Here is an 18286-nt window from a genome sequence, read left to right on the forward strand (position 1 = left end):
TCTATTAGAGCCTCTGTGGTTAGATAGACTGTACAGAACTGGTTGTCTTTGTGGTGTGTGTGTGTGTAATCCTGTCAGTAGGCCTGTTCAAGATCCCTGTAGAGTTTTGCTCTTTGCTCTCTCTCTCGCTCTCTCTCTCTCTCTCTCTCTCTCTCTCTCTCTCTCTCTCTCTCTCTGTCTCTCTCTCTCTCTCTCTCTCTCTCTCTCTCTCTCAGTTCAGTCAGAGGCGAGGGGGGTGTGCCCATGTGAAGTTGGAGAGGAGTGTGTTAAGTGAAGATCTGAGAGGATGGCATTCTCTCACATCAGTGTGATGGAGATGAAGAACCAGCGATCTGACGCTGCTCACCACCAAAGCTGCTGATCTGTCTTCTCTCTCTCTCTCTTTGGCGTCTCTTTCTATCCCTCTTTCCATCTATCTTCATCTCTTTCTCTCCCTCTCTCTCTCTCTCTCCCTCTCTTTATTGTGGTTCTCTCTTGTCAGATATCAGTCTTGCGGGTGCTCTCCCTCGCTAGCAGGGAAGCCTCCTGGGAAATCAGTGTGTGACAGATCTGGTTTGTAACCGAGTTACGGGGGGGGGGGGGGGTGGAGGGATGGAGGGAAAGAGAGAATGAGAGAGAGAGGAGAGAGAAGTAGTCTGGGAGACGAGGAGAGAGAGAGTGAAGGGAGAGACAGCAGTGGGGAAGGAGAGACGCCAGACGCTTGATTGACAGCTTAGCGCAAAGAAGTTTACTGGAGCTGCTTCTGTACTGAGGAAGGTTGGAGACGACATCATCATCATCTTCATCGTCATCACCATGAGATGGCCAGCAGTGTCGCCCAGGGTGCCGACAAAACGTCTCAGTGACACTCCTGGCACTGTTGGGAAGGGGCCCTAGTAGGATGAGAGAAACATCATACTCAGAGCTAGAACGCTTCACTGGGCACCACAGGGCCCAGACTGCACCGCATGTTAACCAGCCTGCTCAGACTGTGTGTGCGTGCGTGCGTGTGCATGTTCATGTGTGCGGAGTGACGTAAGCGCCTTGTTACTGAGCAGAATCTATCATGGTGGAGCTGAGGTGAAGTTTGCTGTGTGTGTGTGTGTGTGTGTGTGTGTGTGTGAGACACTTAACACAGTGTATAGGCTGCAGACGGATTTACAAGCCTCGCTGCAGTACAGTAACGCAACACACCCCAGAGGGTTTGAGCGCTATTAGAGGCAATCTAAACCACCATGTGTCCGATCATGGTCACAAGGTTAAACTCATAATGGGATGTGAATGGGAATGTTCCTATAGGTGACCTTGTATAGCAATATAGTCCATTTGTGTGTGTGTGTCTGTCTGCAGGGAGCATACACTGGACTGTGTGGGGATGATAGAATTGGCTGGCCCCCTACCCTGGAAAACCTGGGCTCAGCCATGCGTGTAATAGGCTTTTTCACAAGTCATGTTGTCCTATCTGTGATTGCGCGTGTGTGTGTGTGTGTGTGTGTGTGTGAGACTTACAAACTCGATGTCCCTCTCACTCTCCTCCTCTCCTCACAGCTCTTCTCTACAAGCCGATTGACCGTGTGACCAGAAGCACACTGGTTCTACATGTGAGTATAGCGCTGTCCCTAACACACACACACACACACACACACACACAAACACACACACAAACACACGCACGGTCCCGAGAACCGTCCTGACACAGTGAGTCGTGTGTGTTTTTATGTCTGGGAGAGTCGTGATCTCGTCTGGAGGCCAGTGAGCAGGTTGTGGTTGAGAAGATCTCCAGGCAGGAGATAAAGGAGAATAGATAGGGCAGGATCGATCCACCTCAGGGACGAGGAGTCAGTGTGCTCAGCATGCGGTCAGCTGTGTCTCAGCCAGGCCAGCAGAGCCAACACTCACCACCGCAACTGCACTGGTCCTCACAACACGGCGGGGTCCGGTCTGCGCCCGGCAAAAAGTCCGACCACGTTTCTTGACTTTTCCGCTGTTAGTCCCCGAGCCTTTTCGTGCGTTATTGACAACGTCACGGTTGACCTTCCAGAATGTTCCTGTAGGGCCGTCCTAGAAACGGAGCGGCTTCTGTAACGCGGCGAGATTGCGGCGACCGGAACAGTGCTGAAAGAGTTTGCGACAGGGGAATGCGACATTGCGCCAGGCGCAAGTGTGGCTTGTGGTGCCCCCCCCCCCCCCCCCCCAGTGTGTGTAATGACTCGGTGGTGTGTGTGTGTGTGTTGTAGGACTTGCTGAAACACACCCCTAAGGACCACCCAGACTTCCCTCTGCTGCAAGACGCGCTGCGCATCTCCCAGAACTTCCTGTCGTCCATCAACGAGGAGATAGACCCTCGCAGGACCGCCGTCACCACGCCCAAGGGAGAGGTGAGAGTGCGTGTGACTGCGTGCGAGTGTAAGGTTGTGTGTGTGTTTTCTGTTTACTCTGAATCGACTCCTACAGTCAGCGCAGGCCGACTGTTTGGGGTGCACAGTACGCTCGTTATGGCTTCAGCCTTGAGGGAGGTGTGTGAGCCTGTTTGAGAAGTCGAGCTGGGGTCAAAGCAAAGCTCCCCAGCGGCTCCTCTCTTCCTACGCCCACATCCTCAATCCCTCCATCACCAGCCGCTTCCTTCCTTCCTCTCCTCGTCTCTCTCTCTCTCTCCTCTCTCTGTCTCTCTCTCCTCTCTCTGTCTCTCTCTCCTCTCTCTCTCTCTATCTCTCTCTCTCTCCTCTCTCTGTCTCTCTCTCCTCTCTCTCTCTCTCTCTCTCTCTCTCTCTGTGTCTCTCACTCACTCACTCACTCTCTGTCTGTCTGTCTGTCTCTCTCTCTCTCTCTCTCTCCTCTCTCTTTCTCCTCTCTTTTGATCTCTACCCACTCTCTCCGCCTCCCCGAGTGCAGTGCGGGGCCGTTTGATGTTGTCCTGTTCCGAACACTGTCTGTATTGTGTTGTTCAGCCTGGGCTGAGTTTATCCCCGTCAGCTGTTTCCCTCCTCTGAGCAGGTCTCTTTGTGTGCTGCTTTCATGGCCCCTCCTGCAGAGGTTCTCCTCTACCTGTCCCTCACGTACGGATATACGGCACACTTCTGCAGCGTGGGGGACACATGGAGACCATGTGAATGGTTTGAACTCGCTCCTCGGGTATAAATAGGGTCCACCCGCGCCAGCGAAAAGCTTTAGGTTGGCGTAGCTGGTTGGTGGTCGCCCTTGCGATTCAGAGGGCCCCCGAGGTTGAGTACCAGCGTGTGTGAAAGAGCGGGAGTAAGCGAAGTAACTAGCAGGGCGACTACAGCTGTTACATAAGCCCACTCTGTCTTAAACAGAGAGCAGAGTTCTAGGGAACTTGCTTCTTCCTCCTCTCTAAAGCTGTGACTAATCCTTCCTGTCTCCTAAATGCGCGTGTGTGTGCACGCTCGTGTGTGTGTGTGTGGGACCAGTAACCCACGAGCCAACCGCACGGCTGGGCCTGCCCACAGGAAGTGACCTGGCGACGTGTGTTCCCCGCAGGCTCGTCAGCTGGTGAAGGACGGCTTCCTGGTGGAGGTGTCCGAGGGCTCCCGCAAGCTGCGCCACCTCTTCCTCTTCACAGACCTGCTGCTGTGTGCCAAGATGAAGAAGACCAGCGCTGGGTAGGTGCACACACACACACACACACCACTCCCCCGCTCCACCACACACACACACACACTTTCGGTAGTGCCCAGTACCCACCCCTTTCCAGCACCACTGTCAATCAGAGACAGATTGGACAGGAGGGTGGGGGGTTTGGGGGAAGGGGAGCGAAACAGCCAGCCAGAACGAATCCTCCTATCTGTTTTCCCATACTGCTTCATCGCAGCGTGCTGTCAACTCACTGACTCACGGGCAGCGCCTCCCTCAAAAGAGCCTCTCTCTCTTATTTTGCGCCACAAAAGCTCTTGCACGCTTTGATGTCTCAGCAATGGAAGGGATGGTAATTGAAGCCGAGAAATGTCATCTCTTATTCTGCCTTTGGTGTCTTACAGACGTGTGCAGTAGATGAGCATGACAAGAGGGTCTGGAATGTGAATTTGACACCAGCATGGTTTTGTGTCTAGATTCATGGTCTAGCATACGGCAAGCTCTATATTTCATTGGTAGTCTCAATCTGTTGTTTTGGCTCGAGGCAAATTGAGAGACAGAGATGGAGTGTGTGTGTGTGTGTGTTGCTCGCTAAATTAAGTGTTTCATTTACAGGATTGCCTCCCGTGGCCCTATGTCACTCGCCTGTCGGCACGGTTACCGTTGCTAGCCAGATTGCCTCTGATTGTGATTGACGGTTGCTGGCGGCCCGTGACAGATCCAGCCGTCCCTCCCCCCCCCTGCCCCCCCGCATGACCGACAGAGAGAGAGAGCCACTGACAGGGTTTCCACAGATACCAGTCTCCAAATGTTTCTATTATGGGATGGCGTCTAAAGCCCAGGATTATGCCAGCGACACTAACAAAACCAATTAAAACAAGTTGTCCGGTTAATACCCAATCAGGAGTGTTATCTGAATTAAGTCATCCAATCCCATCCAATCCCTTGTCTATCTGTTCTCTATCATCCTGGATTACTCCCGTGTGTGTGAGTGGGTTTGTGTGGTGTGTGTATGTTCCCAGCATTGCAGATTGCACCACCTTCTCCAGTCTTGTCAACCTGGGGGAGACTGATTAGGGGAGATAAAGACTGTGAAATGGGCTTTGGGGGGAGGGGGGCGGAGAGAGTTGAGGGTGAAGGGTATTGGATATGGTTTGAATTATTTCTGAACAGGGCCAGTCTGAGCCCTTACCGTGTGTGTGTGTGTTATGGGGCTATGAATGCTAGATCAGCTATAAATCCCTGCTAAGGGACAGGACTGTGTATGTATACACAGCGCCACAAAAGCCAGTGGGATTTGTATTCCCCGTAGACCCATCCAAGACAAAGGCCTCACTTAAGAGAGGGAGGGGACACCCACACCTCGGGGAAAGCAGAGGAGGTGCCTTATTAAAAACATGGAGGAAGATAGTGTGCGTCCGTAGGCGATGAAAGGGAAGAGGGGGTCTTCGGAAACAAAAGATCCCCCCCCCTCCTCCCCTCCCCCTTCTCTTTGTTGTCAAATATCTACAGCTTCACTAGAAGACATTACATCACACAGCGAGCGGCAGCCGTCGTTGATGCGTAGAGACAAAACAGACCACTTAGTGTCCTCAGCGCCTCACTCACTCTGGTCTGGAGTTTCAACTCCGGTTGAAACCGGGGGCACGCTAATGAACGCGGGTCGCTAACACACCGTCTGCAGCGGCGGACTGGCTCTCCTCGCTCACAACGGCCAGGGAGAGGCGTGCTTAGCAGGCAGGGGCTGGGATAGAGGACGTCTCACTGGGCCATGTCTGTGTAGCCCTGACGCACAATATACTCAGTTTCTGTTGCTCCGCCTCTTTGCTCTCTCTCTCTCTCTCTCTTTCTCTCTCTCTTTCTCTCTCTCTCTCTCTCTTTCACTCTCTCTCTTTCGCTCTCTCTCTCTCTCTCTCTCTCTCTCTCTCTCTCTCTCTCTCTCTCTCTCTCTCTCTCTGTCTGTCTCTCTCTTTCTCTCTGTCTCTCTGTCTGTCTCTGTCTCATGTCTCTCTCTCTCTCCCGATGAGGCAGTAACTTAACTCTGCCTCTGTGCTTGTCGTCCCCCTCCCCGCCTGCAGGAGGCAGCAGCAGTATGAGTGTAAGTGGTACATCCCCCTGGCTGACCTGACCTTCCAGACTCTGGACGACTCCGATGCCTGCCCCCACATCCAGGTGCTGCCCGAGCACGAGATCGACGACATGAAGATCAAGATCTCCGTCCTCAAGAGCGAGATCCAGAAGGAGAAGGTAACCAAGGCCTCTGGGGGGTCAGACCAGGGTCAGGGGTCAGGGCTGGGGTCAGGCCAGGGTCAGGGGTCATGGCTGGGTCAGGCCAGGGTCAGGGGTCAGGGCTGGGTCAAGGCTGGGGTCAGGCTAGGTGGATGTTTGTCTCATTGTCTGAGAGGGTCTGACCTGCCAGGAACGTCGACGCTTACTTCCTTTCATCAATGTTGTTATTGGAAATATTCATCTAGAAGTTTCTCCTTGACCGGTGAACAGAGCACCCACACACACACACACACACACACGTACACGCAGACACACGCAGACACATCCTCCACCAAAGCCCGTTGGCTAAACTCATCCAGATTTCCAACGAGCTCCCTCATGTACAGCATATACACAATCAGCAACACACGCAGAGGAAGCGGTCGCCTCGTTCCAGTAAGGCCAAGCCAGTGGGAGAGAGAGATAGGGATCTCATTGTGCCGGCCGTGTAAACACCCGTCCTGAGAGGATGGTGACTGGACCTCCCTCCCAGTTTCCAGGCTCCACTTCTGCAGCACAATAGCTCCCCCCCTCCCTCCCCCCCATCCTTGTTGTGGAGCATGCGGAGGGCCCCAGGAATAGCTCACCTTCAAACACGACAGGTTCAGAGTGCGTGCACACGCATGTGTGGGCATGCTTACTGTGTGTGTGTGTGTGTGTGTGGATGTGTTTATGCACATATATATGTGTATATACTGTATGTATGTGAGTGTGCATGTTTACAGCATGTGTGTGTGTGTGTGAGAATGCATTCATGTGTATCTTTACAGTGTGTGTGTGTGTGTGTGTGTGCAGTAGACAGTCAGGGTCAGATGAGGGCAGGGGGATCTTGAGGAAGAGGTCTTGATGGGTCTGATTGAGGCCACACGCCCTGACTGTATTTCCTGGGAAGGGTGGGAGTGCGTTCTCTGCTAATTGTCCTTGCGTAAACAATTCAGAATAACCCCTCCAAAAGCCCCTGTAGTTAATGATCATAGTAAGGAGTTTACTCTTTGCGTGTTCCTCTGGCTTACTTCCTCGTGCATGTATGACTGTGTGTGTGTGTGTGTGTGTGTGTGTGTGTGTGTGTGTGTGTGTAGAAGGCCCTGAAGGGCCAGAGTCGTGGGGTGGAGCGCCTCAGGAAGAAGATGAATGAGCAGGAGTCCTGGCTGCTGCTCCACTCCCCCACCATCCCCTTCCGCATCCACAACAAACACGGCAAGGTAGGTCCTCCACCCTCCACCTCGCCTGCAGTGGCACAGCGCCACCACTGGAGGGAGCTGTCGGCTTTGGAAACGCTGTGCTCCTATCCTATTGTCCCTTTTCCCCCTTTGGCCCACTTCTGAGTCTGTGTGTGTGTGTGTGTGTGTGTGTGTGTGTGTCCAGAGCTGCCTGTTCCTCCTGTCATCAGACTACGAGCGGTCGGAGTGGAGAGAGAGCATTCAGAAACTACAGAAGAAAGGTATGATGGGAAGTGGCTGTACTGTAGATTGAACCAGCTGACCAATGAGTCTCTCTTGAGGACCCACCCAACTGGGTGTGTTGATATCTGGACCTGTTACCTCGCTGACTTGTGTGTGTGTGTGTGTGTGTGTTCCTCAGATCTGCTGCCCTGTGTGTTGAGCTCAGTAGAGCTGCAGGTTCTCACCAGCTCCTGCTTCAAGCTCCGAACAGTCCACAACATCCCTGTCACCAGCAACAAAGATGGTAAGTTACAGTCACACACACACACACACACGATCACTCACGCATGCATACACACACACCCACAAAACACACACACAGTATGTGTGCACAGACACAACCCCCCACAGCTGCCCACAAACACACACACACACACACATGTGCACACTGAGACAAACCACACTTTCTCTCCCTCTCATTCCCTCACAAGCCCTGTTCCCTTCCTTTCTGTTTGGAGTTAAAACCCACAATGTACCTCCAGCTTTTCTCAGCCCACAGAGGGACCTGGGCCCGGAGAGAATCTAGGTTACAATGTGTTTCTCATCTGGAGCTAACCTGTGCCATGCGGGGCCAGGCCCGGGCTAGCGTGGGCAGAGACCTGCAGACCACCACCAACACTGTACACACACACACACACACTCGTGCTTAATGACGTACACATACTCAACACAGCCACGCTTGCAACACTTTGGATGAAAGCATCGGCTCAATTAATACTTAATACTCAATATACAACACCCACACATCAATGCTAGACCGCATGCATACACACATCACATGGGGACTCACTATGTATGCTGAATGTTTTATAACAACATGTGTTATCTATCAAAAGGCCCGTGTTGGGATGCATGCTATTTCATGGGTAAACTAAGGTAGTCTATATGTAAATCACCTACACTATTTGCAAGTCCATATCTAAATGTCTCCCTGCGTCATTGTAAATTCATGATTAGAGACCAGCGTGAGTCGGTGGCTTGTTGCTCCCCCTACAGGCAGTCTGCAGTATAGCACCCGGCCGAATCTCTGATTGTTTACAGTTTGAAACAGTCCCTGGCTCTCTCTTTATAAACACATCAAACACCGAGGCTTTTTCCACTAGACAGGGGGTCTGAAATGTCATTACAGTCAAACAGTTTTCCTTGCCAGTCATTTAGCAGCTCAGTATGGGAAAACTAAGCTGGGGCCGAGTCCTCTGTGCAATCCTATCCCCCTATACACACGTACATACACACATGCATACATACACACATACATGCACGCACACACACGCACACATCACCCCATGCTACGACATGGTAAGGTAAAATAAAGAGCAGCTGGATGTGGAATGTGATTCCCTGGTTCCCATGGCGATTACTAGACTGACAGGGACCGAGCAGGGATAACACGCACACACACACACACACACACACACACACACACACATACATGTATAAGGTTACACATTTAGCTTACTTCCCTGGCCCCTGTCTTCTGGAGAGCTTATTGGATGCACTTAATTACACAGACGGAGATTAGCATGTGTGCATGTTTTGAGATCAGACAATGAAGCAAGCATCCTTTTTTTGGTGTGTATGTGGGGGGGTTGTCTAGACCTGTTCCTGTCACCCCCCCTGTTTCCTCTCTCCCGGTGGCATGCAGACTTCTGTCCATACACCCCCCCCCACATACACACACACACATTGTTGCTCCAGGCCTCCTGGCTGGCCTCTCATCTCAGTAGCTGGCCAGCTGTTGACCCAGTGGGGCTTGTAGAGATCTCCAAACAGACCCGCTCCAGTTTCAGCCTCCCCCAGCTCAGTTTATTTACCAGGAAACACCCAGGCCTTGCGGGCCTACGTCTTAATCCTGCAAGGGAAAACCTGAGAGCAGAGATGTGTGTGTGTGTGTGTTTGGGCATGCACGTGTGTGCATGTGCAAACGTGCGCACATCTGCGTGTGTGTGTGTGTGTGGGTGTGTGTGTGTGTGTGTGTGTGTGAGTCAGGGCCCACCCAGGAGTGGACTGTGTGTGTGTGTTGGTGCTGATGGTGCTGATGGTGCTGATGGTGCCAGGGCGTTGAGCAGCCTCAGACAGTGTGAGGGGGGTCCTCTCACCTGTGCTCCCAGATAAACTCAAGAGGGTTCAACACACAAGGACATACTTGGCTAAGAGGTTGTCAAAATGCTCTCTCTGCCATTTAAACACACACACACACACACACACACACACACACGGCAAGATAATGCAGATAACCCCTAATCTGGGGAGGAGAGGGGGCAGGACAGGGGGAGGGGAGGGGGAAGGACAGGGGGAGGGAAGGGAGAAGGAGGGAGGGCTGATGTCCTTCCATGGGATTCCTGAACGGTGAGCTCATTCTGTAAGAGATGAATGAGGTAACTAGTGAAGTGTGTGTGTGTTCCAGTGTGTGTGCGCGTGTGTTCAATCCTCTGCTCTGTGATATCTAGAACCACCTGATAGTCTTCATCTTCGCTCCACTTCCTGCACCCACATGAGGCCTCACTTAGTCTGGCGACCAGACACACACTACACACACACAACCCACTACACAGTACACCCCCCCCCCCCCCCCCCACACACACACACACACACACACACACACCCTGCCCTCCGCCCAGGGTGCAGTGGCCTGACGGTGCTGTGTTGTGTTCCAGAGGAGGAGACTCCAGGCCTGTACGGTTTCCTGCATGTGATCGTCCACTCTGCCACCGGCTTCAACGACTCAGCCAGTAAGTCCACGTCCCTGTTCTACTGCCTCTGTTTCTGCTGCAGCGCTCACAAACCTGTGTGTGTGTGTGTGTGTGTGTTCAACGTCACTGCTACAGCATCATTCAGAGCGTGTGTGTGTGTGTGTGTGTTTGTGTTCAACTTCACTGCTACAGCATCATTCAGAGCGTGTGTGTGTGTGTGTGTGTGTGTGTGTTCAACTTCACTGCTACAGCATCATTCAGAGCGTGTGTGTGTGTGTTTGTTTGTGGGTACAGATGGATTCTCGGCAGTCGACCTCAGGTCAATCTTGAAAGTGCATCTTGTGATGGCCGGTGATGACCAGGCTGTCTAACAGCGAGGGGTGGGGTGGTGGGTGTTGAGGTTTCGCTCTGTCCCAGCAGACACCCCGGGAAAGCCATTTACAAGGCCTCAGGCCCCCCACACAGAGCTCTTTAGACAGATGATACTGTATTGACCCAGAGAAAGGGAGAGGAGAGAGGGAGAGAGGGAGAGAGGGAGAGAGGGAGAGAGGGAGAGAGGGAGAGAGGGAGAGAAGGAGAAAAGGAGAGAAGGAAAGAGAGGGAGAGAAGGAGGGAGAGAGGGAGAGAAGGAGAGAGAGCGAGAAGGAAAGAGAGGGAGAGAGAGAGAGAGAGAGAGAGAAGGCTTCGCCACAGGCCAGTCCCAGGGCAGCATCTCTGAGCCAGTCACATTCCTGCGGTCGCTTTCATGTGAGGGACCATCGGGAACACAGATACACAGACCACACGTTGGGTAGGAAGAGGGGAGAGGAAGAGGAAAGGATCAGATGAGAGGACAATCACACACAGCAGGGCTCAGGCCCTGAATGGACAGACAAACTCATATGGAGCGCTGCCCACAGTTAGCCCTCAGCCACAGGTGGGCTCCTCCAGTACCACACACACACACACACACACACACACACACACTTGAGTGTGTATGGCCAGCAGCCCTGAGTGGCTGTATCTTTAGCAGGTACTACATCAGAGGAGAGGAGAGTGGTTCAGACATGTCACCACACCAAACACCAGACACCCCACTGCCCCCCAACCCCACTGGAGCTTCTGCACAGCACGCACCCCTTCAAATACCACCGAGATGGGAAGGGAGGGGAGGGAGGGGAGGGAGGGAGGGGAGGGTCGTCTTCACTCCAGCCTGAGTAACCATGACAGCCTACTGTGTGTGAAAGCTGCACAGATTGATTTTGGTGTGTAATGGATTGAAAGTCAGTTTCTTTGAAAGCCTTTTTTCTTTTCTTTTTTATCCCCGACTCCAAGCCTAGCGAGCGGAATTGCAGAGGAGATGGAAAGTGGTTCAGATGGTCTCCTAACAGGGGTGGGTGACAAGTGCTGTGGGTGAACTGGGTCCTGAGCGTACCACTCCGATCACGAGGATGTGTGTGTGTGTGTGTGTGTCACCTGTGTGGTTGTGTAGAGAATGATTTAGTTCCTTGCGAGACTGCACATGAGAGCCGACATTAGAGTGTGTCTGTGTGTGTGGATCTTTGGCTTCATTTGATTGTTTTCTGTTCCCAGTCTCTGCGTAGCATCAGTTTTACATTTTTCAAAGCTCTGATTTCTCCTGGAGGGCATGTTTGATCTCGTCATCTGTCACCCATCTGCCTTTTTTTACACAAGTGTGTGTGATATCCGACTTACCGTGGGATTGTGTGTGTGTGTGTGTTTGTATAATGTAATAATAAATGCATAGCTGTGGGAAAGTGGATTATCTGTCTTTTCCTGTTGCTATTAAACACTGCACACTGCTAACTCATTTTTAATCGAAGGCAGATTTTTAATATATGTGTGTGTGTGCGTGTGTGGGTGGGTGGGTGGATGGGGGGGTTCAAAATGCCTGATTAGCTAGCTCTGTAATAGCACAGTACGTGCAAACATGTCTTATTAAAACCGTGTTCTCCTGAACACACAAAGCTTCCTCCAATAGGATGCAGCTCAGGCATTCAGCTCAGGGCATCATCTTAACTGGGTCACCAGAAAAGAAGCTTCAAACTCCCCCCCCCCCCCCCCCCAAAAAAAAAGAAAGAAAAGAAACACACACAAAAAAATAACCAAAAACTGTGAGCTGAAATTAGGATAAACATGACCTAGAATCGAGTGTTTAATATGGTCTTCTTCAGAGCGTTCTGATATGTTGTGTTGATTCAGGCCGTGGGCGGGTGGCACTGTTTCTCATGGTTCTTCTGTTCTCTCTCGATATAATCACATCCAGGCAGCGCTGCAGTGCATGCTCTGCTCATGGAGCCTCTTTTTACCTCTTTTTTGTATTCCCCGTCTGCTTAGCGTTATCACTCCGGATCTGAACCCCCCCCCCCAAAAAAAATAATAAAATAAAATAAAAAATACAACAAAAAAAAGAATTTGATTAGCCAATTTCATGATGAATTTTCCCCCTCAGAAGTCCACTTCCTCCAGAATCCACCCAGTAATATGGTGCAGATAAAAGCCTCCTGACTCATGTTGTCACAACGAGGAGCTTTGTTCAGAAAGGACATGCTTGGTTGTCAAATTGCAGGCAGGCGGGTAGACAGTCAGACGGACAGGTCGGCAGACAGACAGACGCACACACAGACGGAGAGAGAGAGAGACTGAGTAGCCTGTCGGTTGGCCCATGCTGCTCTCTCAGTCCCAGAAGCACTGAGGAGTCGAGTTGTCAGGGAGACATAGCTGCCCGTTTTTTCCACCTCGCGTTAAGCACACCTCCGCAAGCCCAGATTAGCCTGGAGCAGGGAAAAACAGGTCACACACACACACACATCCAGGTCATCTGTGCACAGACCGGACGGCACCCATTAACCCCTGCATGGGGGGTGTAGGAGACCCCACACTGACCGCCAGTCCTGACCCCCTTATACGAGTGCAAGAAAGAGGCCGGCCAATGAGACGAAAGCCCTCAGGGCCCATTCAACCAATCACCTCCAGTAGCCATGTTCTTCCCTCCATGGCCCAGTTTAAAGCAGAGTCCCTGGCTCGGCTTCAAGGACAGGCTAAATCAAAAGGCTAAATACGCCCCCCCCTGCCCCCCCCTGCCCCCCCCTGCCCCCCCCACCCTACGGCCCTGTTTTGATTTCAGGTCCAGGCCCACAAACCCAGTTCAGATGGACAGGAAATAAGCTTCCAGATAAATCTAGCGCCGGCCCCCGGAGTTCTGTAGGAGCTGTGTCTCTCCGTGGTGTCAGGTTCACAGCTCCTGTAGTTCTCCCTGTTCTTACTGTAGGCGCGGCGGTGTAAATCACAAGCAGTGGAGGGCTGCTCCAAAGGAATCTGGCACCAGTAGCTACCTCTGTAGCCATAAAGAGTGATGTACAACCCATTTGACTCTGCTTCGCTTCTCCGAGGGCCTTTGTACAGAACAGTGTACAGTTGTAGAGCTCCCATCTGACCCGGGGAGGACAAGGGCCAGGGGCGTGTTTGGCGCGGACTCCTGGGCCGCCTGGCCAGCGCGGCGGTCGTTTTCCCGACAGAGCGTCCGCGTCTCCCAGCTCGGAGGACGTGGAGAGGCGTTAATCCGGCGTGACTTTGTTTCGAGGCCTCCCCCCCCAAACGCACATACAGTAACGCACCCCCCCCCCCCCCCCCCCCCCAGAACACAAGCCGTTCCGGCAGCGAAAACGTACATGATGACCGCCTGTCATCCCTGTCTGTGACCCCCCCACCCCCACACACACATCTTCACCTCCGGGTGTCACGACCCCAGCGTGACCCCAGACGGGCGCAGGTCAGGCATTTGTTTTCGTGCACCCCAGTCATGGTGTCTGTGTGCCCCTGCAGTTTAAACAAGCTCCCGGTCGGCGGGTTGGCCCGTGTGCAGGGGGAGGTGCTGGGGGGCCCTGGGGGGCCCTGGGGGGCCGGGAGGTCAGGGGAGGGAGCCATCCATCAAGCTGTCAGATGAGGGGGAGGCAGAGGGGGGGGGGGGGTCTACAGGGAGCTGCATTCCATCAGTATGTAAATTGGCACATTAACGGAGACCCGGGTCCACCATGTTTCCATGATTTGACCGGGGAGTCGTGCTGACGTGTGTGTGTGTTAGTGTGCGTGCGTGTGTGTGTGCGTGACCCTAACCCGCTGTTACAAAGAGTTTAACCTAACCTCGTTTCATACGTCCCTTTTCCATCGATCACCGGTCAACTGTATTGTTTTCCTCCTCCGTGTCCCTCCTATCAGATCTATACTGCACGCTGGAGGTGGACTCCTATGGATACTTCGTCAGCAAGGCCAAAACCCGCGTCTTCAGAGACACCACCGAGCCGCAGTGGAATGAGGTAAGGCACCACCCCCACCCCCCTTCTCCCCCCTTCTCTCTCTCTCTCTCTCTCTCTCTCTCTCTCTCTCTCTCTCTCTCTCTCTCTCTCTCTCTCTCTCTCTCTCTCTCTCTCTCTCTCTCTCTCTCTCTCTCTCTCTCTCTCTCTCTCTCTCTCTCTCTCTCTCTCTCTCTCTCTCTCTCTCTCTCTCTCTCTCTCTCTCTCTCTCTCTCTCTCTCTCTCTCTCTCTCTCTCTCTCTCTCTCTCTCTCTCTCTCTCTCTCTCTCTCTCTCTCTCTCTCTCTCTCTCCCTCTCCATATTGGACAATGTAAGAATAATAACACATGAATTATAGGACACATAAAAGGACATTAACATGCGAGGCTTCCCCCTGGTCTGTTTGAATCCCCTCCCTCTCCTGCCCCTGCGTCCCTCAGGAGTTTGAGATTGAGCTGGAGGGCTCCCAGTGCCTGCGTATCCTGTGCTACGAGCAGTGCTACGACAAGACCAAGCTCAACAAGGACGACAACGAGATTGTGGACAAGATCATGGGCAAGGGCCAGGTGCAGGTAAGGAGAGGAGGCCGACCTTGCCACGGCACGACGCGGCACGACACGGCGGGCTTTTATATGGGACCCTCACAGAGCCCTTCAAACCGTGGGCCTCCATCAGCCTGAACCTCCCCCTGTGTTCCAGTCGAACGACAACCGTGCGATTCTCGCTTTGTGGTGTCTGTGTGTCATTGCGGGTTGGATTTGTTGAGGTGGGCTTCTTTGACGCCTGTCGGTGGAACTGTCTGGGAGAATTAAAGTCATTTCAGGGGCTTTTCCCCATCATCATCCCGGGTGGAAAAATGACCTATAAAAACTCCCCCTGAGAATTTTCCAGACCAAAAGTGTCGGGGTAGCTCTGTAGCCTTTGCGGTGGGTCTTTTAAGTAAGCTGACTGTTCCACGCCTCTTCAAAAAGGTCTTTGTCGACAAGCAAGCTGATAAGCTGTCTCTGTATTTGGAAGTTTTTCCAAGAACCCTTTATGAGATTCCATCAGGTCAAGCAGAGCTTGACCCCTGTCTTCAGCAGACGCGATCCTGATGTCTCTCCCGTGGCCTGTCCCCGCGACCAGATCACACCCTCCCACTGCCAGACTCGGCTCTCTGAATCTGGGTCAGTGTTGAGGATAGCGACGGGAGCAGCTATCGTCTCCATGACCCGTTTTTGTGTTTTTGTTTGTACGGTGTTGTTCCTCACGACGGTGTTATATCTGTGTCATAGCCAGAGGTGGGCTCGCAGCAAGCGTTCCCTGTGTCTCTGCATCTCCTCCACCACCCGCTCCCATTTCCCTGTACGCCCACTCGCTTACCGAGTCAAGCGCTTTGTTTGTGGCTGCCTGACGCACAGAACCGCGGCGCGGAGTTGCTTAGGGTCTTTCAAACTTGACGGGAGAGAGTCTGAAAGTGGGGCAACTCAGGGGAAGGAAAAAAAGCTCAAACCTAAAACGGCGAGTGTGCCTCGTCTTCTGAACATGCCTGTCTTTTTCAGAGGGTCTTTAGAAGACCTTTTGTGTCACCTTCAACACGTTCTGGTACTTTCCGGAGAAACTAGGAAGCGGTGTTGAAGATGCATGCATTAAGGTTCGCATCCACATCTGCTTCCTGTGTATAACTGAACTGTTCCTGCCTTCTCATTCATCTGAAGCTCCTGGTGTTTAGTCAGTGTGTTCTGACTGTTATCACTTTCTCTTCTCCTCACGACCAGGAAATAAACCCCTCACAGGCACCAGTCCGCCACTGGCTGGCCAGTTAAGAATGACAGTTTGCTTGCCGATGGTTGCCCTGGTTTCAGAGAAGCCAGTTTAGAAAGAGCAGACTTTGCTGGCCCTTTGTGCACCAGTGAATACCTCGTCATGTGACTCAGGACTTGTCATGCGTTGTAGCGGCCAAGGAATGTTCCGGGTCCCTAACTCGCTATGCAGTCTGAGATGTGTCAGAGGCTCGTGTCCTGGTGACATCATCAGCAAAGCTTCCGCCCCCCCCACCCTCCCCCTCCCTTTCCTCAGACTTTACAGCGCTCCCAACTCCCGTCCACTTCTGTTAAGATTTCCCAACTTTAGAACCCCCTAGTTCCGTACATATCCTATATGTTTACAGAGCTAATGAGTCTGGAGATGAACTTCATCAGAAGGTCAATTAAAGAGGTGCTGCTCTCCAGGCACCTGTTCCAGAGCTCTGAGTGGGTTTTCCTCTGGCACCGTTATCAGCTTAGGCAGCGCTAACGGGTTAATTGGGTTTATACTGCTGCACAGCTGCAGAGCACTGAGCGGGTGGGCTTGTTAGCACCCAGAGAAAACGGTGGACAGTAGCGGAGCTCTGGATTGTGTGAGTGTGTGTGTGTGTGTGTGTGTGTGTGCGTGTGTGTGTGGGAAGCGGGCGTGGGCGCGGAGATGAGGACCTGTTCACTTGGCAACGTGCCAGGGCAGGCCAAGATGGGCCCACTCACGTTGGCACTAATGACAGCCTAGAGGACGACCCAGTCAGCCTGCGCTCGCTCTCAGAGTGCCTGGAACTAGTTTGAGTTCCTTTTTTTTTCTTCTTTTTCTTTCCCCAGTCAGCCTTTGCCACGTCTCAAAATAGGACTGAGTTCACTGCCTGTTCCTCTCTTTAGGAGGGGAATTGGAAGGGGGCGGGGCAGAAGAAGTAAATTAAGAGGATGGCATGTTATGCCCCTCCTTTGAGTTAATTGGAAATAGATTGGATGTTACCAGGGAAAAGGAGCGATAAGGAGAGAGAGGCCGAGAAAGAGAGATACCCACCCAGAAAGCCAGAGAGAAAGCCATGAGGGGAGAGGAGCAGGGGCGAGACAGTGAGTCATCACCACGGAGACGGATAGATTGCCTGACAGAGTGGAAATAGAACCCCTATAGCCCCTCCCAGGGGTGACATCACCCCAGATGATACGGCTGCTTTAGCGAGGCGCTGGGGCCGAAAGCGCAGGTGGAAGTTCTCCGCAGGAAGTCCCTGACAAACTGCTGCAGTAGAGCAAACTCAGACCCAGCAAAGAGAAGCTCGGATGAAATCTTCAGAGTTGAGTGTTTCGCTCGTGTTTTGTAGATGTGAATCCCACTATATGCTGGTGTCAAGGTCCACATCCCTCATCCTTCAGCGTGTCAGAGGTGAAGGTCTATGGTCTCCATGGTAAAATGATATAAAGTATGAAGTCTTTCCCCCGTTTGAGTGCATATCCTGGAGGTCAACTTTTCTGTTGGAGCTCTCCTGTTTTCTTAACTCGCCAGGCTGCTCTGGAGAAGCCAAACTGTTTTGATTTCTTCTCTGGAGACCCTGTGATTTATTTTACCAGAACCCAGAATACTAAAAGGCCTTAAATGGGCATATTGTGTCAAGAACGGTCTGCTTCGTTGTTCATTACTGGTTCGTACGTTCTCCTCTATGATGAGAAAGTTGATGTTTGCAGTGTCATCAAGAGGAAACATTGGATTTAGTTTGTTGTGGAAAGATGAGGGGATTTTCTTTTCCTTTTCCTTCTTTTCGGGGGTTGAAATTAAAATGTTTGATGTGGAATTCATTTGGCATTTACTCAGCCGTAGGAGAAGAATCCTTCCACAATCTGCATGAAGATCGGAAACCTGTGATGTCCACTCTCACATACACACACACCAAAAGAAATGCTGAGAGTCCTGCAGCGCCCTTCTGACCTTTGACCTGACTGAGGCTTGTCTCCACAGGGAAACACACGCCAGTCATTAACTCCCCGACCGGCCTGCCTCTCAGATCCCCAGGAGATAACCTTTGACCTCCAAGGTCATGACGCTAATCCTCCATAAAAATGGCTACAAGGCAGGGGTCATTTCCACCCTGTCTCTAAAAGCGATTTTTTTTCTTCTTTTCTTTTTTTACAACACCAAGGGCGCGACCTGATCGATATCTGCCCCTTGCTGTTAACGGTCAGTTAACGACACAAAGATGTTTCTTAGACCTGCTGGTTTGGGATCGCATGGCCTCGCT

General features: G+C 52.3%; 1 protein-coding gene across 3 annotated transcripts in view; it reads left to right on the plus strand.

Moving 5' to 3' along the window:
• The window catches only part of abr (ABR activator of RhoGEF and GTPase), a 95395-nt gene that overhangs the window by 43816 nt on the left and 33293 nt on the right, over positions 1-18286 (plus strand). For all 3 annotated transcript variants that reach the window (XM_084697816.1, XM_084697817.1, XM_084697819.1), the window contains 10 exons: positions 1528-1580; positions 2217-2357; positions 3478-3599; positions 5649-5817; positions 6918-7040; positions 7204-7279; positions 7420-7524; positions 9938-10012; positions 14192-14289; positions 14706-14837. In XM_084697816.1, coding sequence (XP_084553942.1) covers positions 1528-1580; positions 2217-2357; positions 3478-3599; positions 5649-5817; positions 6918-7040; positions 7204-7279; positions 7420-7524; positions 9938-10012; positions 14192-14289; positions 14706-14837 — 1094 coding nt within the window. The remainder of the gene's footprint in view (positions 1-1527; positions 1581-2216; positions 2358-3477; positions 3600-5648; positions 5818-6917; positions 7041-7203; positions 7280-7419; positions 7525-9937; positions 10013-14191; positions 14290-14705; positions 14838-18286) is intronic.

Source organism: Hypomesus nipponensis, chromosome 5 (genome assembly GCF_054491055.1).
Source record: "Hypomesus nipponensis isolate SF chromosome 5, ASM5449105v1, whole genome shotgun sequence".
Lineage (NCBI taxonomy): Eukaryota > Metazoa > Chordata > Actinopteri > Osmeriformes > Osmeridae > Hypomesus > Hypomesus nipponensis.